General features: G+C 48.6%; 2 protein-coding genes across 11 annotated transcripts in view; one reads left to right on the forward strand and one right to left on the reverse strand.

The window, feature by feature from the left end:
• The window catches only part of LTO1 (LTO1 maturation factor of ABCE1), an 89,581-nt gene extending 77,095 nt beyond the window's left edge, over positions 1-12,486 (reverse strand). The window contains exons 1-2 of one of the 2 annotated variants that reach the window (XM_068260051.1): positions 12,319-12,486; positions 2,301-2,406 (exon numbers count right to left, since the gene is read on the reverse strand). In XM_068260051.1, coding sequence (XP_068116152.1) covers positions 2,301-2,406; positions 12,319-12,377 — 165 coding nt within the window. In that variant the 5' untranslated portion in view covers positions 12,378-12,486. The remainder of the gene's footprint in view (positions 1-2,300; positions 2,407-12,318) is intronic. The other variant, XM_068260050.1, reaches the window with a different exon arrangement.
• A 144-nt stretch (positions 12,487-12,630) lies between these two features.
• Positions 12,631-18,221, forward strand: part of ANO1 (anoctamin 1) — a 1,209,699-nt gene continuing 1,204,108 nt past the window's right edge. For 3 of the 9 annotated variants that reach the window (XM_068260042.1, XM_068260038.1, XM_068260044.1), the window contains exon 1: positions 12,636-12,737. The gene's annotated coding sequence lies outside the window, so the exon portion shown is untranslated. Of the gene's footprint in view, positions 12,738-12,923; positions 12,979-18,221 lie in introns of those variants that run through there. The other 6 variants (XM_068260048.1, XM_068260045.1, XM_068260041.1 and 3 more) reach the window with 5 other exon arrangements.

Consider the following 18,221-nt stretch of genomic DNA (forward strand, 5'->3'; position numbering starts at 1 on the left):
TCTTCATTCCTTACGTTACCTCCTCTGTAGTTATTTTCACATGCAGTTAATGAACAGCCTGACTTTAACTTTAGAATTCTGTAGTTATTTTAAGGATTGAAGAGGTAACTTTAGGTTTGCCTGAGGTAAAATGTTTCCTGAATACTACACACCTTATCACCATGGCAACAACTCTAGAAACGTTATTAAAGACAGGAGATAAGCTTAGTGAATTGAGGCCAGTGTACTTATTCTTTTCTGGGTCAAAGAGTTCACTTCCTGACTTGCATCATTAAGTGAATTAAAAAAAAAAACGTACGGGAAAAGCGATTTTAACAAAACCGCATCACCTACTCCGCCGGGAGAGGGAAAAAAACAACAACAAAGAATCGCCTCTAAAAAAGCCCAATGCGGATGGAGACGCGAGCGAAACGCAATCGGAATGAGGCCTAACTAAGGTAACGCCCCTCAGCACCTCTCATCACAGTAATGGGCAGTCAGAAGGACAGACACAGACTGTGGTACTGCTCTCCGGGCCCCAGACTCACTCGGGCCCCATACAGCAGTCCCCCCTCTGTGAACCTGCTGCAGCCACAAATTACAAAGTGAAAGGCCAAAAAGTGTTTCTGATAAGGAGCGCCTCTATGTGTAAGGGACCCCCCCCATCAACTTAGCGACACCTACCCGAATCCAAGCACATATTCTTAGAACTCAGCCCCCAACTATTGCCCAGGGGACCGAGTCTGGATTCATGCAGGTGACTGTCTTCGTACCTGTGTACAAGGCTCTACTGTCTCTAAATTGCCACTCCATGCCACGTCACACACCCTCCTTTTCCACGTTTGTTTTTTTTCTCCTGACCCTTGAGATGAACTCATGACCTCAGGCTTCACAGACAGAGGCAGTACCTCTGTACCTTCTGCGCACTGCATTGCTTATTTGACATTTATCACAAGTGGCAACATCAACATCTTTAGTCCTGTCAGGTGATCTCTGTGGAATGTTCGCTTAGGAAAATTCCGAAGCCAGTAAAAATAATGCCTGGTCTCCCAGAGTGCTCTGGGAGGAGAATTATGCATAGATAAACAGCCTAGGCTAAACATCACTGGGCAGAGCTACATGCTAATATACAGCTATATGTGGATATAGGAAGGGTTTCTGATGGGGAAACCGTAAAAGTGGGTACCCTGAATAATTTACTGTATTCTACTATATGTCACCATAGCGCCTCTTTTAAAGAGACACTGAAGCGAATGAAAATTGCTATTTTTACCTTGTATTTGGCTTCAGGAGTCTCAGTAGAAGTAAACCGCCCCATCCCCACAGCAAAACGAGGGCTTTAGACCCCCCAAATCCCACGACTTTCAAAGTCGCGGATTTTGCTGTGCGGGGAGGCAGAGCTTTCAGCTGTAGCTCTGCCTCTACTGACGTCAATCGCCGTGTGGATCTCTGCCTCTCCTCGCCCCTCTCTGTGAAGGAAGACTGAGAGGGGCGGGGAGAGACGGAGATCCGCGGCGACTGACATCAGTAGAGGCAGAGCTACAGCAGAAAGCTCTGACTCTTACAGGAAGTGCTCCCTGGATTTCCCCCCGGGGATTTGGGGGGAGGGGGGTCTAAAGCCCTCATTTTGCCGCGGGGATGAGGCGGTTTACCTCTACTGAGACTCCTGAAGCGAACTACGAGGTAAAAATAGCAATTTTTATTTGCTTCAGTCTCTCTTTAATAGTGTATGGATTCTTTAAGACAAGACACAGAACATTTATATCACGCTTTTCTCCTGGCAGATTCAAAGCGCCGGAGCTGCAGCCACTAGGGGGCACTCTATAGGCAGTAGCAGTGTTAGGCCAGAGCTGCAGCCCCTAGGGGGCGCTCAATAGGCAGTAGCAGTGTTAGGCCAGAGTTGCAGCCACTAGGGGGCGCTCTATAGGCAGCAGCAGTGTTAGGCCAGAGCTGCAGCCACTAGGGGGCGCTCTATAGGCAGCAGCAGTGTTAGGCCAGAGCTGCAGCCACTAGGGGGCGCTCTATAGGCAGCAGCAGTGTTAGGCCAGAGCTGCAGCCACTAGGGGGCGCTCTATAGGCAGCAGCAGTGTTAGGCCAGAGCTGCAGCCACTAGGGGGCGCTCTATAGGCAGCAGCAGTGTTAGGCCAGAGCTGCAGCCACTAGGGGGTGGTTTATAGGCAGTAAGAAAGTTAGGGAGTCTTGCCTAAGGTCTCCTTACTGACTAGTGAACAGAAAGAGCAGAGTTCAGAGCCCAGGTCTCCTGTGTCAGAGCCCTTAACCAGTACATTATCCAGCCAGTGCCACAGTACTGCACACTGTACCTCTGATCCGGTTCTTGCTCCATATACCGCTCCATACCGTTTACCCTCTGACTCTCCAACATGGTTTCCTTCTGCAAGTCCCTCCTCGTATCCCTCTCCACGGTACCTGCAGGTGAGAAGGAAACAGATCGCCCTATTTTATGAAATGGTACTTGTGCCATGGAAAGTCTCCAACTAGATGTAAAACTTTCACCTGTGTCATATCAGGTCATAGTATGGACGGCTTAAAGAGTACCTGTAGGGGAAAAAGTGCCCCAAAGCTGCATTCATCCCAATAGAGGGACGACTGCATAATACTGAGGCTGCCCCCGTCCTCCTCCATCCGGCCGTTCCAGCGCTGTAACCCCCCAAAACACCGTCAAGGCCTTGTCGGCAGCTCACCCCGAACAGGATTGTATTTTTCCGCTGAAGCCCGAGCAGGTTTGCGCTACTTATCTGTGAGCGCCTAAAACTGCACATCACTGTGGCAGCTCCGGGCTCCTCTGCACTCCCCTATTGTGCTGCATGCAGGTTTGGGGGTCCCAAGCAGTGGCAGTGCTCGGGGCCCCTGCCTGTCATGTGCACTAGTGTTTGCATATTTTAACTTCAATTGCAACTCCTTATGCAGTTTAGTTAGAGGGGGGCAGATGGGAAGGAGTTTCCTGCACGCTGGTCATATAGCAGGGGGGCTGGTCATATAGCCTTTGTCTATATGTGACTGAAGCCCTCTCCAACGATTGTCTGAATTGCTCAGCCTCTGTTCAATTAAGTACTGCAGACTAGGTGTAATGTATTTGCACTTCCTATCGGCTGACTGGCAGTCTGCGGCCTATAAGCGGCAGAATGCTATCGGGGAGTGAGCATTTTGTTTTGTGCTTGGTAAAAATCACTGATTGCCTCACTTATTTTTTTGTACCAAGCCCAGATATGACCCAGGATCAGGCAGGCTCTTGGGTCCATGTCCAAGCTGCATACATTGCATCAAATCTGCGTCAATTTGGAATTTTCAGCATCATTTTCTAAAAATTTTAAAGCGAATCTGAGATGAAAAACTAACTATAAAGAGAACCTAAAGTCAAAAAAAAAAAAAAAAAAGAGATGAACTCACCTGGGGCTTCCCTCAGCCCCCTGCAGACGATCGGTGCCCTCGCAGCTCCGCTCCGATGTCCCAGGACCCGCCGGCGAACACTTCCGGTTTCGCCGTCACCGGCCGACAGGCATGGGAACGCGAGTGATTGTTCGCGTTCCCAGCCTGTATATCGCCCCCTATGCTGCTATTGCGACCTGGCCGCAATGGCAGCATAGGGGGCGATATACAGGCTGGGAACGCGAACAATCACTCGCGTTCCCATGCCTGTCGGCCGGTGACGGCGAAACCGGAAGTGTTCGCCGGCGGGTCCTGGGACATCGGAGCGGAGCTGCGAGGGCACCGATCGTCTGCAGGGGGCTGAGGGAAGCCCCAGGTGAGTTCATCTCGTTTTTTTTTTGTGACTTTAGGTTCACTTTAAGTAACTTGTTTATTTATCTTATCTAAAGTTTAATGGAAGTGGTAATACCGCTCAAACCCTTGGTACCGGACAGTGCTGGGTCCTGGAAACGAAGCTATGTGAAGACAAAAATGGTCCGCAACTTGTCCACTTGCTTAGTGACTTTATTAAGGACGTATCCAGCGACACAAAGGCGACATGTTTCGGACTCGGGGCTAGAAAGGTACAACACATCAAACCTATTATATACATGTGTGCACACACACCCCGCCCAAAGGAAGGGGTGGGGTAACAGGGAGGATCCCTCCACTATCCGCCCACAGAGTAGGCAGAGAGACACCCCTCATATATAGACAGTATACAGTCGTCTAAAATCAAAATAGACAACATGACAATAAATGTACAAGTCTAAAAACATAGACAGTAAGTGTTAAAAACCTAAAAGATAAATGGCACACTTCAAAGACAATAAGACCATTGTCACTATATAAATTTTAGCATGTACTAAAGCGACCACGGAGAAACCGGAGGAGCCAAGGCAACAAGGAAAACCAACTAGTGAGTGACAAGGGCCAAATCCCATCTTGAATTTAAACCCAGTGGGGTTCTAGTACCCAATCCTTAATAAAGTCACTAATCAAGTGGACAAGTCGCGGACCATTTTTATCTAAAGTTTAGATAGTTTGCACGGAAAATCTAGCTGCAAACAGCTTCAACAGTGTACGATTATTTCTTCCTGTGATACAATGACAGCAGCCACGTTCTGCTGATCACATTACACAGGCAAACTGATAGCATCTCCAGCCCTCAGCCTGTAAAAAGTCCACTCCCATCTCTTCCTCCCTCCTCCCCTCTGCCTCTGAAATCTCTGGCTAGTAACCTCCTCCTCCTCCTGCCCAGACTGAGCTCCCATAAGCCCTTGCTACATAACTCTAAGGGTACATACACACATCAGACTAAAATGAAAGATCACAGACCAATCTTACCACCCTTCATGTAGTATGAGAGCCATACTCTACACAGTCTATTCTATGGAGCTGAACTCAACATCAGACAGAAATCTTTGCAAGATGCTGCACACACAGATGCTGTACAGACACAAAAGATCAGTATCTGCAAAAGATCTGTTCCTGCCAAAAATCCATTCCTGCAAATTGCAATGATAGTCTATGAGATCTGCAGATCCTCATACACACATGATTTAACTGACATTCATCTGCAGATCAGATCCACCAGGATGGATTTTCAGATTGCTTGATCTGCAGATGAATGTCAGTTAAATCATGTGTGTATGATGATCTGCAGATCTCATAGACTATGAATGCAATTTGCAGGAATGGATTTTTGGCAGGAACAGATCTTTTGCAGATACTGATCTTTTGTGTCTGTACAGAGATCTGTGTGTGCAGCAGCCTGCAGAGATTTTTTTCTGATGTGGAGTTCAGCTCCATAGAAAAGACTGTGTAGAGTATGGCTCTCATACTACATGAAGGGTGGTAAGATTGGTCTGTGATCTTTCATTTTAGTCTGATGTGTGTATGTACCCTAAGAGTGACAAGGCACAAAAAGGTGCTGTGGGCAAGGCTTGTTTAGTTTATAGGGAATTTGAGTGTTAAAACAAAACAAAAAAAAAAGTATTTGGCTTGAGGAATGCCCTATAAACTATATGAAAGGAACACAATTATGCAATGAGTAAAAGTTTATCTCGGATACACTTTAAAGATCTTCCAGGCAACATATTTAAAAAGTAAAAAAAAAAAAGTCCCCGACCCCCCCCCCCCGCAAGCCACACAACGTTGCAACCCACGGGAACCACGATTGAGACTCATGAGTGCACATGGCCATGCGTGCCCGTCCACGGCTGCTGCCAGAAGTCCGCGCATGTGCTGCGCATGTGCGCCAAGCACTAACAGTGAAATGATCATATAGGATACATTTCAGCCTCTGTGAGTCTCTGCAGCCTAATCATGGTGGAGGTGACATCGCCATTTCCTGTTTCCCCATTGCAGCATCCTGTGTCACCCTTGTGTTTATTGGACAATGATCTCATAGCACGATGTAGTCCAGCGATCACTGGGAAATGACACAGAATGATACACTGCTTATCTATATTTCCCCTTAAAATGAACTGTAATCTATATCACATGGCATTAGAATTACAGGATGTGCTCTTCGGTGCTAAAAATAGTAAAAAGGGACTTATGACCCCAAGAAAGAGCACCCTGATATACAGCTGGATATTATCAGTGCCGGTGTGTGCAGCAGTGCAGGTATGCATGAGACTTTCACACAAGCTATACAATCCAAACGCCATGTCATGCTGAAGGGTAGGATACTGTACTATAGCCTGCTGTCAGCATGACATGCGAGAACGTAGACCGCCAGTTCAACAAAAACAACAGAAGATGCAGCAGACAACGCATTTCGCTGGGCTTCTAAGGTCAGGAGGTGTGCAATACTCTTCTTAAAAGGGGAACGTCAGCCTAAACAAACATAGTGTCACTAAGTTACATTAGTTATGTTAATTAAGCTTAATAGGTAATACAATCTCTTATCCACCCGGTTTTAAAGTGAACCTTAAGCCAGAAAAAAAAAAAAGAGTTTTACTCACCTGGGGCTTCTACCAGCCCCCTTTAGCAGTCCTGTGTCCTCACAGCCACTCACTAATCCTCTGGTCCCCCACTGCCAGCTAGTTCTGCTTCTACCAGCCCCCTTTAGCAGTCCTGTGTCCTCACAGCCACTCACTAATCCTCTGGTCCCCCACTGCCAGCTAGTTCTGCTTCTACCAGCCCCCTTTAGCAGTCCTGTGTCCTCACAGCCACTCACTAATCCTCTGGTCCCCCACTGCCAGCTAGTTCCGTTTTTGCCGACAGACCCGTCAGGACTGGCCACGCGTAGCTTTTTCCGCATTCCCGACTGTAATTAGCGCGATTGCGGACCGCAACGCGTACAAAAATACGCGATGTCGCATATCAATGCGTGCGTAATGCGGCAACGTGTATTTTTGTCCGCAATAGCGCTAATTACAGTCGGGAATGCGGAAAAAGCTACGCGTGGCCAGGACTGCTGAAGGGGGCTGTTAGAAGCCCCAGGTGAGTAAAACTCAATTTTTTTTTCTGGCTTAAATGTCTCTTTAAAAGAACAGGCAAATGTTTGTGATTTCATGAGGGCAGCCATCTTTGTCATGGGGGCAGCCATCTTTTTAGTTGAAAGGAGGTGGCAGGGAGCATGAGACACAGTTCCAACTGTCCCGTGTCCTGATCACCCCTCCCAGCTGCGCGCGCTAGGCTTCAAATCTCAAATTCAAAATTAAAAACGAATTTGCGTCAAAACAGAAGGAGAACAACATCATCAGAAATCCCAGCATGCTTTGCACAGCATCAGGGGAAAAATGCCCGGGCAGTTTTCTTTGATGGGGTGGAGCTTAGCTGTGCAGCTAAAAATGAGGCTTGGGTAAGAAAAACAAAGTTCTGATGCTGTGAAATTGTTAAAGAAACACCAAGCCTTTTCAGTGCTGCTGAGTAGATTTTTAGTCTGGAGGTTCACTTTCAAGAGAATCTGTAAAAAAAAAAAAAAAAAAAAAAAAAAAAAAAGTTAAAACCCTCCCCTCCTAGATTCTAATCAGGCTTCCTCCATCCTCCTCACCCTCCAGGGTCCACCACTATCAGCCGTGAACAGCAGAGGTAAATATTTACCTTGCCTGACTCCAGTGCAGTAGCGGCTTTCCGTTCGGGCTCAGGTGAAAATATCCAAGCCAGATCGGGTCCACTCTACTGCGCAGGATCACAGCCTAGAGGTTTCTTGGAGGAGGCGGCTGCCTCTGCTGGGAAGCTACCATGTATGCGGAGCCCCTGGATCTCCCTAACATGTCACAGAGATAATCAGGCACTGAGTGGCAGGACGAGGGCATTGTTTGCCTACGTACCCCTCCGATACATTATGCGTTGCGTGTTGTCCCTCCCCTCTGTTCTGTAGCAACAGTGATGCGAAACCACCTTCTAATAACTGTGTACAGCACTGCGATCTGCAGCAGCGCTGTCCCCCTGGGGCACTTGAGAGAGATCGGCTCTCCTAGGCAGAAGCTCTGTGTTGGTGGGGAGAAAAAGAGGTGGGGAAATCACTTGTGCGCTGAGTTGTGCGGCCCTGCAGCGAGGCCTTAATGGGGAACTGAAGTAAGAGGTATACAGAGGCTGCCATATTTATTTCCTTTTAATCAATACAAGTTGCCTGGCAGCCCTGCTGGTCTATTTCTCTGCAGTAGTATCTGAAGAACACCAGAAACAAGCATGCAGCTAGTCTTGTCAGATCTGACTTATAAGTCTGAACCACTGAAACACCTGATCTGCTGCATGCTTGTTCAGGGGCTATGGCTAATAGTATTAGAGGCAGAGGATCAGCAGGGCTGCCAGGCAACTGGTATTGCTTAAAAGGAAATAAACATGGCAGCCTCCATATACCTCTCTCTTTAGTTCCCCTTTAAAGCTGCAGTGGCCCATTTCCACAAAAATGGCCTGGTCTTTAGGGGATTTTATAACGGTGGTCCACAAGTGGTTAAAGGACACCCGAGGTGGAAGTAAACTAATAAAATAAATAATTGTATTCATCTTCCTTCTCCTAAAAATTACTCTTCAAGATGTTTCACGGTTTTATTTTAAAATCTATATTAAAATCTTCTTTTTAAGTTTTTACTGTTTTATGGTTTTGCTCAATGACCCATTCATTGAAGTATGCATTGTGGGTAACCACAAATGTTCATTTATAACTGAATTATTGCAAATTTCCTTCTGTTTTAAGAAGGCAATTACACCAAGCTTTGCTTTTTTAGTAGGAGGGCTTTTTTGGTTCCTTTTATCCCCCTATACATGCCTAGTAGTTTGGGTCACCCTAAGCTGCTTGGTTACTCTATTGAAGTATGCCAGAGCTAAAATCTATGAACTATTGACCCTTTCTATCTCTTTCCTGCTCTCAGAAGCCATTTTCTGCGAGGAAAGTGTTTTATAGCTGTAATTTCAGTGAGGGTCACACTGTAGTCTGACCCAGTCCTGACTCAGTCAGGAACTGCCACTTGAATACCTGATGTTTAACTCTTTCAGGCAAAAAAAGAAAAAAAAAGGAACATAGCCTAGTCATTTGTGTGTTTGGCACTGTACATACCCATGTCTATCTCATCATGTCACCTTGGGTATCTTTTAAAGTGAACCCAGGGCAGCAGGAAAAAAGTAAGATACCCAAGTAGAGGGAATCCTCAGGGTAGTCTGGAAGCTTCACATCACCTCCTCGCTCCCATCGCTGTAACGCACGGACCCTCTGACCTTGTCGGATATGTTCTCGTGGCCATGCTCCTGCTAGCGATAAGCGTGGCCGCACTGTGCCTGCGCTGTAAGCTGGAGAAGCTTGTCCATGAGGTCTTGAACTGTCAGAGGGTCCCACGCAGCAGCGGTGGTCTCGAGGCAGATGAAGAGGCTTCCCTCCCCTATGGTAGGTAACTTTTATCATGTGGCTGGATTGAGCTTGGTTTAAAAAGAGTACCCGCGAGCAGAAGAAAAAAGTCAAAGTTAAAGAAAACCTTTACTGAGAAAAACCTCCCCTGGGGGGGGGTTACTCACCTCGGGGTGCAGGAAGCCTCCGGAACCGATAGAAGCTTCCCCCGTCCTCCTGTGTCCAACAGCGTTCTCGCTGCCTCTCCGAACAGCGGGGATGTAAATATTTACCTTCCAGTCTCCAGAGCAGGCGCAGTATCGGCTCTCCGCACGGAGATAGGCGGAAATAGCCGATCGCTGTTGGTCCGCTCTACTGCGCAGGTGCGAGTCTACTGCGCCTGCACAGTAGAGCAGACCCGACGGAGCTTATCTCTGTGCTGAGAACCGCAATAGCGCCCCCCGCTGATGCCAGGAAAGTTAAATAAATCAGCGCTTATCAGGCTCAGTGTTCTCCCCAGGCTCTTTTAGCCGGGTGCTCCACCCAGCTAGTTTTGGTGAGCACCCAGCTGTTATCGGCTCAACTCCTCCTATGCTGTAAGCAGAAGTGCCGCCCCTGCATTCTCTCATTACGCTCCACCCGGCTACTTTTTCATGCCACCCGGCTGGAAACAAATTCTGGGGAGAACACTGAGGCATGTCTGGGGAGGATTCCGGGACACTCCGGGGGAGTCAGCGCTGGACTGCCTGCAGCTACAGGGGAGGGGGAAGCCTCATTGAGACCCTGAGGCTTCCCCCTCCCGAGGGGAGTACCACCCAGGGGATGCTTTTTTTGTTACAGAGTCTCTTTAAATATCAGGGAAGTCTCTGGATAGCCTTTCCATTCTCCCCAACCTTCTGATCCAACGCTGGGATCCTCTGAATATATTAGACTTGTCAACTATGTACCCGCGGCCGAGCTCCCTTTTGTGTACCCATGTGCAAGTATGGTCTGCTTTTGCACAGTATCACAAAGCCACTTGTGCAGCCTTTTCTCCTTGCTACTACGCAGGCACAGAATTCAGCTTATGGTACACGTAGCCCAGGGGCGTACAAGAGGAATCGGTGCGGGAGACTTGGGCTGATTCTGCTGCCGCACAAGTCCCGGCCGTGTTAAGTACTATTCCCCCTCCAGGCCGCCATGGATAGTGGGGGAATGAAATAATTTGGCTTCCAGCAATTGCTGGAGGCCGGATTACAGTGTTTTATAAGTAACTGCAGCTCCGTCTTCTGACAACTCCAAAGTTAGTCCCTGTGCGCCCAAGTCTCCTGCGCTGGATTCACTGTGCTCGAGCCCAGGAGGTACTCGGGCTTGATATAGTTAAAGAAAACTTTAGGCCAAAAATAATAATAAAAAAAACACATTAACCTAAGGAGAGGGGAGCCGCTAGATGGTAATGAGGCTCCCCTTGCTGTCTTGAGGTCCCCCATTGCCGCTAGCAGCCCTCCAGCTGATCAGGGCCCCCACTCTTCTGACGTGGTCATATTTGCACAATGCGCCGTACGGTCACACATGCCAAAAGAGGAGCGCAGCCCCAACACTTCCATCTCCTTTGTAAATGCTTAGAAACATTCACAATGTACTGCTTTTAAAAGATACTTTACTAAATTCTAAAATCACGCCATGTGTGGGGTGAGGAGCGTACAGTGTTACCGCACCTGCTGTTGCATGGCGTCTCTCCCGGGTTCTTCTTAAACAGGTACCCGTATATCGCTGGGGCTCGCACAGCTGCAACACGTTCACAGAAGTATACTCGCACTCCCGCGGGAAGATGTGACCAGCACCAGAGCCCAAGCAGACATACTGCGCATGCGCGAGCAGTATGTACACATACACACTGTACACACACACACACACACAGTACACGCACATACTACACACACACACACACACAGTACACGCACATACTACACACACACACACACTGTACACACACACACAGTACACGCACATACTACACACACACACACACACACACACACACACACACACACTGTACACACACACACAGTACACGCACATACTACACACACACACACTGTACACACACACACACACACAGTACACGCACATACTACACACACACACACACACAGTACACGCACATACTACACACACACACACTGTACACACACACACACAGTACACGCACATACTACACACACACACACACACAGTACACACACACACAGTACACGCACATACTATATACACACACACACACACAGTCAATTTCAGAATTTAGTAAGGGCTAAGGTATCCTTGTGTCAAGTAATACTTGAGATAATCTTTACCACACCAATGAGTACTTTGCAAGTATAGGCATTCAAAAATCATACCTCCCAACTTTTTGAGATGAGAAAGCGGGACAAGTAGGCCACGCCACACACAGTAGATGCCTGGAGAACACGCGTGACAGGTCAACTTTAACCTGTAAACTTTGCCGGTGCCTCGTCTCGGCCGGATTGCTCCTACAGCTTCAGGAAATACCCAAATAGACGCAAGAGACGGCACACCGCTGGGTGCAAACAATTTAGCTGTATTAGGAACAAGTGCACACTACATGTTACAGATATGACATCCTTCGTCTGGTGCTAAAATGGAGTGGGCCAAGCCCCTGCCACACCCCCCATCACACCCCGAGTCACGCATACGCATACCATAAAGATTTCACAAGAAAAATGTGTTTTATAATTCAAACCACACTGGTCCTTTCTATCCTGGTTCATTTCCCTTAATATTAACATTTTAAAATTAATAATACATCAATTTAAAGGATGGGAATAAAGTTTAGAGTCAAACACATTCTTTAGTAGAGAAATATATACATTTACATAGAAAGAGGGACAAAGTCCTGAAGGAGGGACAAATGAGGAGGAAAGAGGGACAGTTGGGAGGAATGTGAAATGGGTGAATAGCAGTGAAATGATGAGGAACACAATCCATCTGGGAGCTGCTAGTGTCAGGTGGTATTAGGAGGACACACCATGATGCAGGGATGGGGGCCGGGCACACTGCACTTCCTAGACGTGTGGTGGGGGCGGGGCTGCGCAGGCCACACCCTCTGGCTGCACGTGCGTGTCTATATAACTCACCTCTCCTCACACATCACGATGTCCTCAAACAAATCTTTCCCGGGCTCCATCGCGGCCATCAGAGGACGGACGCTCCGCACAATCCTGCCTGAAACACACACTTCCGTCCCTTTCACAAATTACTGTATTAGCATGGCTGCTCGGTGCGCATGCGCAATGTGCGCACTGCTGCGGCGAGCCAGTGACGCAGGCGAGACGCGGAGTCCCCGCCCCTCTTCATGCCGACTGTTCTATCAGCGCTTGGAGTGAGCCAATCCAGAGCCAGCCCGCCTCATCATCGCTGGCTGCAGCCCCGCCCAGTGCCCGCCTCCTTCACTTCCCGCGGTCCAGGTGATGAAGCGCAGCTCCCTTAGCTCACCTCAGGAGGAGGAGCCGCGTCTCCATGGTGACCTGCCTCTCAGTGTGTGTAAGTGCAGCAGGTAATGCTGAGGCAGTGATGGGTGAAGCTCAAAGCAAACCTGAAGTGACTTTACCTGAAATGTTAATTAGTATTTATACTCACCTATCCCCTCCTCCCCTCGCTGCTCCATTCTCCCACTATCCCCTGTACTGCCGCGCAGACGCGTAACACTCCCAGCTGCACAAGAGCGCCACCCGCCGGGGATAACCAGAGGACAGCGAGGGAGATCATGCACCTCATGGGGCTGGAGGAGGCGAGAGGTAAGTATCAGGCCTGGATTTACAGCACCCTACATCCTGACCTCCATAAACGGAGATACCGCACCAAACTGCACTGCAAGTGTGCTGACTGGCCCAACTGTCACTCCTCCCTTACTTCCCTTGCCCATCATAGGTAGCTACAGGTGTACCTTACCATTAGATAGCCAGAGTTACCCTCAATAGCTGATACCCCCTTTTACATGAGAAATCTATTCCTTTTCACAAACAGACCACCAGGGGGCGCTGTATGACTGATATTGTGGTGAAACCCCTCCCACAAGAAACTGAGTACCGAGGTACTCCTGGCAGTTTCTTGTCTGTGAACCTTGTTGCATTGTGGGAAATATCTGTTACAGCTGCTTCCAACTGCCAAAACAGCATGCAGCAGCGACATCACCTGCCAGCAGTAAAAATGTCACCATGTGATAAATGTCAGAATGTAAATCAGGGATTTAAAAGATTTTACAATGGGCAAACACTGACTAAATAATTTATACATAATTATTGTAAAAATGAAGCACTTTTTTATTACATTATTTTCACTGGAGTTCCTCTTTAAAGGGGGACCTTAAGAGAGAGGTATATGGAGGCTGTCATGTTTATTTCCTTTTAATCAATGCCAGTTGCCTGGCAGCCCTGCTGGTCTATTTCTCTGCAGTAGTATCTGATTAAAACCAGAAACAAGCATGCAGCTAGTCTTGTCAGATCAGACTTATAAGTCTAAACCACTGAAACACCTGATCTGCTGCATGCTTGTTCAGGGGCTATGGCTAATAGTATTAGAGGCAGAGGATCAGCAGGGCTGCCAGGCAACTGGTATTGTCTAAAAGGAAATAAACATGACGGCCTCCATATACCTCTCTCTTCAGTTCCCCTTTAAGTAACTAGTGGTCCCCCCAAGTGAAGGAAGATCTCATCAGTTGCATGCAGAGAGCTGGCTGAGTAACCTCTCATTTATGCTCTGCTCAGGACCGTGTAGAGAGGGAGGCACTAGCGGAGGGGAGTGAGCCGCCTTTTCATTATCAGGCGCCTGTAGGCACGTGCATTCAGTGCCTTATGGTACATCCGGTCCTGGTAAGTATAAATATACCACTAATTAGTCAGGTTCCCTTAAAATAAAAACCGTGACCAAGAATTGAACTTTATCCCAATCAGTAGCTGATACCCACTTTCCCATGAGAAATCTATTCCTTTTCTCAAACAGACCATCAGGGAGCGCTGCATGGCTGATATTGTGGTGAAACCCCTCCCACAGTGTGATGTCAGGACCTAGGTCCTGCCAGTTTCCTGACTGTGAACCTCATTGCATTGTGGGAAATAACAGCTCTTTCCAACTGACAAAAAAAAAAAAGCAAGCAGCATCACCTTCCACTGACATCACCTGCCAACAGTAAAAATGTCACCATGTGGTCATACCTTGTTTTTTCCGCCACCAACTAGGCCACCAACACAGTGTCACTGTGCCTGTCCAGTACCTGTCTGTGTGTGACAGGTGCACATTGTAACACCCATCACTGCATATACCTACTGAACCTGTTGTTCACTTCAGTCAGTGCACCCACCCACCTACGTGAGTGCACGCAGTGTAACTGTGCTTGTCCGGTACCTGTCTGTGTGTGACAGGTGCACATTGTAATACCCATCACTGCATATACCTACTACCTGTTCACTTCAGTGCACCCACCTACCTACGTGAGCGCTTGCAGTGTCACTGTGCCTGTACGGTACCTGTCTGTGTGTGACAGGTGCACATTTGTAATACCCATCACTAGGCCTGAACGATTTATCGTTTTTGTATCGAAATCGCGATCACGGAAGTGACGATTCCGTGATCGCCAAAGTGTCGATTTTTGCCGATATTTGCTGTACTGTGCCCTCTTGCTGTACAGTAGCAGCAGCGCGGCATGTACAAATGTCTGTGTACAAAAAGCGGCGGCTCTCACTCCCAGCGGCAGCTCAGTCAGTATCTCTATACTTCTTCCTAGTTAGTGCCACCTTCTCCTCCTCCCCGTCATCAGCAGACCTAGGGGCAGGCTCTTGCTCTCTGTCACTCCTCCTAGCTTCATCGCCAGCTGCACGGGCGGCAGACTCCGCCCACAGTCTCTCGCTCCTTCTTCTGTGAAGCTGATAGGCACTAAAACTAATAGCCACTCATTTGCTCCACTGATTGTTTAAAGGTGTGCAGACCACAGCGAGACAAAAGCTATTGTCTGGTCTGACTTTTCCTCCACATTACAAAGCAGCTCAGAGTGTAGCAGAGAGCAGAGAAGGAATTCCCTCCCCCCCTTCCAGAAGTTGTCAGGAAGCACAGGAGAGAGCACGTGGATCTATCTGCACAGCATGGGGGAGATGGAGCTGTAGGCAAGACTGAAGTGCGTGACTGTTTGTGTCTTTCAGTCAGTGTGCGTGGATAAAGTGTGTGTGCATCAGTGAGTGCTCTGAGATGGAGAATGAAGTGTGTGCGTGTGTATCAGCTTAACACCCATCCCACCCCCACTGCTTACCTTTACCATACCTACCCCATTCCTAATATTAATTGTCCCCGCCGCCTCTGTGACATGACTCATACCCCCCATAATAAGTGCCGCAAGGGGAAACAAGGGATAGGCGACATGATAATCTCCCCGCCGCCCCTCGTTGACTTTCGCCTTGGTCTGGTTGGTCTAAAGCTTGATTTGAATAAAATCGTGAATCAAATCGAAATCGCAATTTCTGACAGAAATCGTGCAATTCAATCTTTTCCTAAAATCGTTCAGGCCTACCCATCACTGCATATACCTACCTGTTGTGTTCAGTGCACCCACCTACCTACTTGAGTGCATGCAGTGTGATATACCACTCCGTGCATACCTGTGTGACTGCACATTGTATTACTTAAAGGGAACCTAAACTGAGAAGGATATGGATTTTTCCTTTTAAAATAATACCAGTTGCCTGAATCGCCTGCTGATCCTGTGTCTCTAATACTTTTAGTCACAGCCCCTGAACAAGCATGCAGATCAGGTGCTCTGACTGAAGTCAGACTGGATTAGCTGCATGCTTGTTTCAGGGTGTGATTCAGCCACTATTGCAGCCACAGAGATCAGCTGGTCTGCCAGGCAACTGGTATTGTTTAACAGGAAATATCCATATCACTCTCAGTTAAGGTTCCCTTTAAGTCAGTGCATACCTTTCACTTCATCCCCCCCGATATGGGCAAAATAGGTAAAGGCAGAGGCAGACCCAGAGGAAGGCCACCCAGCAGGTCTGTGCGAGATCGTGGTGATGTGACTTAGTGCAGCCCTGGACCAAAGAACAGTGCTCAGAAGAAGGCACGTCCCATCAACTCCCAAGATTGTCAGGACGTGGTTGACTATTTAATACATAACACCTCATCTTCCGCAGCCAACAGGGCTACTACAAGCACCACATCCGCTGCATTTGACAGTTCGCAGGAGTTATTTGGTGGGGAAATCACTGATGCACAGCCATTCTTGTTACAAGATGAAGGCGCTAAGCAAGTTACACCACCTCATATGTCTGAGTTAGGCGATAGTATGGACGTAACGTGTGAGGAGGAGGAGGATGAAGTACCTGCTGTTGGTGCAGTTGTGGAGGTGTCTGAGGAAAGCGAAGATGGGCAGGATGATTATGATGATGACGATGATACAGATGCCACGTATGTTCCCAATAGAGGAGATGAACAGGGGGACAGTTCAGAGGGGGAGTCAGAGAGGAGTAGGAGGAGAAGAGTTCCTGAAAGAAGCAGGGGGAGCTCGTCGTCAGAAACAGCTGGGGGCAGTGTCCGGCGCCATGTATCGCCACCTATGGACAGCCAGCCAACATGCCCTTCAATGTCAGCTGCTGATGCCACCATAGTGCCATCAACCCAGGGGGGCTCAGCTGTTTGGACATTTTTTAATGTGTCTGCCTCAGATCGGAGCAATGGCATCTGTTCTCTCTGCCTCCAAAAATTGAGCCGTGGAAAGGCCAACACCCATGTAGGGACAACTCCCTTACGAAGGCACATGGAAAAAAGGCACAAACTGCAATGGGAAGAGCACCTGAGCAAAAGCAGCACACAATAGAAAAGCCACCCTCCTTCTACTCTTCCTCCTTCAGGTGCATTATCTTCAGCTGCTTTCTCCCTTGCACCTTCACAGCCACCCTCCTCCACTCCGCCTCTGACCTTGAGCGGTTCCTGCTCCTCTGCCCACAGCAGCAAGGTGTCTGTGAAGGAAATCATTGAGCGGAAGAAGCCAATTTCTGCCAGTCACCCCCTTGCCCGGCGTCTGAGTTGGCGGAACTGTTAGCACGGCAGCTGTTACCATACCAGCTGGTGGACTCTGAGGGCTACGTAAATTTGCGGCCATTGGGACACCGCAGTGGAAGATGCCAGGCCGCAATTATTTCTCTAAAAAGGCGATACCCAAACTGTACCGTGAAGTTGAGAGGCAAGTGGTGTCATCTGTGGCACACAGCGTTGGGTCATGGGTCCACCTGACCACGGATGCCTGGTCTGCCAAGCACGGTCAGGGCAGGTTCATTACTTACATAGCCCATTGGGTCAACCTGGTGACCGATGGCAAGCAGGGAGTACGTGGCTGTGCAGCGGACCAACTTGTGACACCTCCACGGCTTGCAGGCTGGCCTCATGCCACCTCCTCTCCTCCTGCTACATCCTCTTCGCTGTCATCATCCTCTTCCTTGGCTGAGTGGCAGTTCAATTCTACTGGTGCTGCGATCTCCTCTCCAGCTACACAGCCCCAGCTCCCCAGGGCCTATGCTGCATGCCAGGTACGACGGTGTCACGCCATCTTAGACATGTCTTGCCTCAAAGCAGAGAGACACATTGGAGCAGCTCTCCTGGCTGCTCTTAACAAACAGGTGGATCAGTGGCTGACCCCGCACCAGCTGGAGATCGGCAAGGTGGTGTGACAGCGGCAGCAATCTCATTTCCGCTTTGAATTTGGGAAAGCTGACACATGTACCCTGCATGGCACATGTGCTGAATCTAGTCATTCAAAGATTTGTATGAAAGTACCCAGGCTTAGGGGACGTCCTGAAGCAGGGCAGGAAGTTGTGTGGGCATTTCAGGCGGTCTTACACGGCCATGGCACACTTTGCTGAGATTCAGCGGGGGAAACAAATTGCCGGTGAGACGCCTCATTTGCGATAGCCCGACTCGCTGGAATTCGACCCTCCTTATGTTCTCTCGCCTGCAAGAACAGGAAAAAGCCGTCACCCAGTACCTCTACAATTTC

The sequence above is a fragment of the Hyperolius riggenbachi genome, chromosome 11 (assembly GCF_040937935.1).
Source record: "Hyperolius riggenbachi isolate aHypRig1 chromosome 11, aHypRig1.pri, whole genome shotgun sequence".
Taxonomy (NCBI): Eukaryota; Metazoa; Chordata; class Amphibia; order Anura; family Hyperoliidae; genus Hyperolius; species Hyperolius riggenbachi.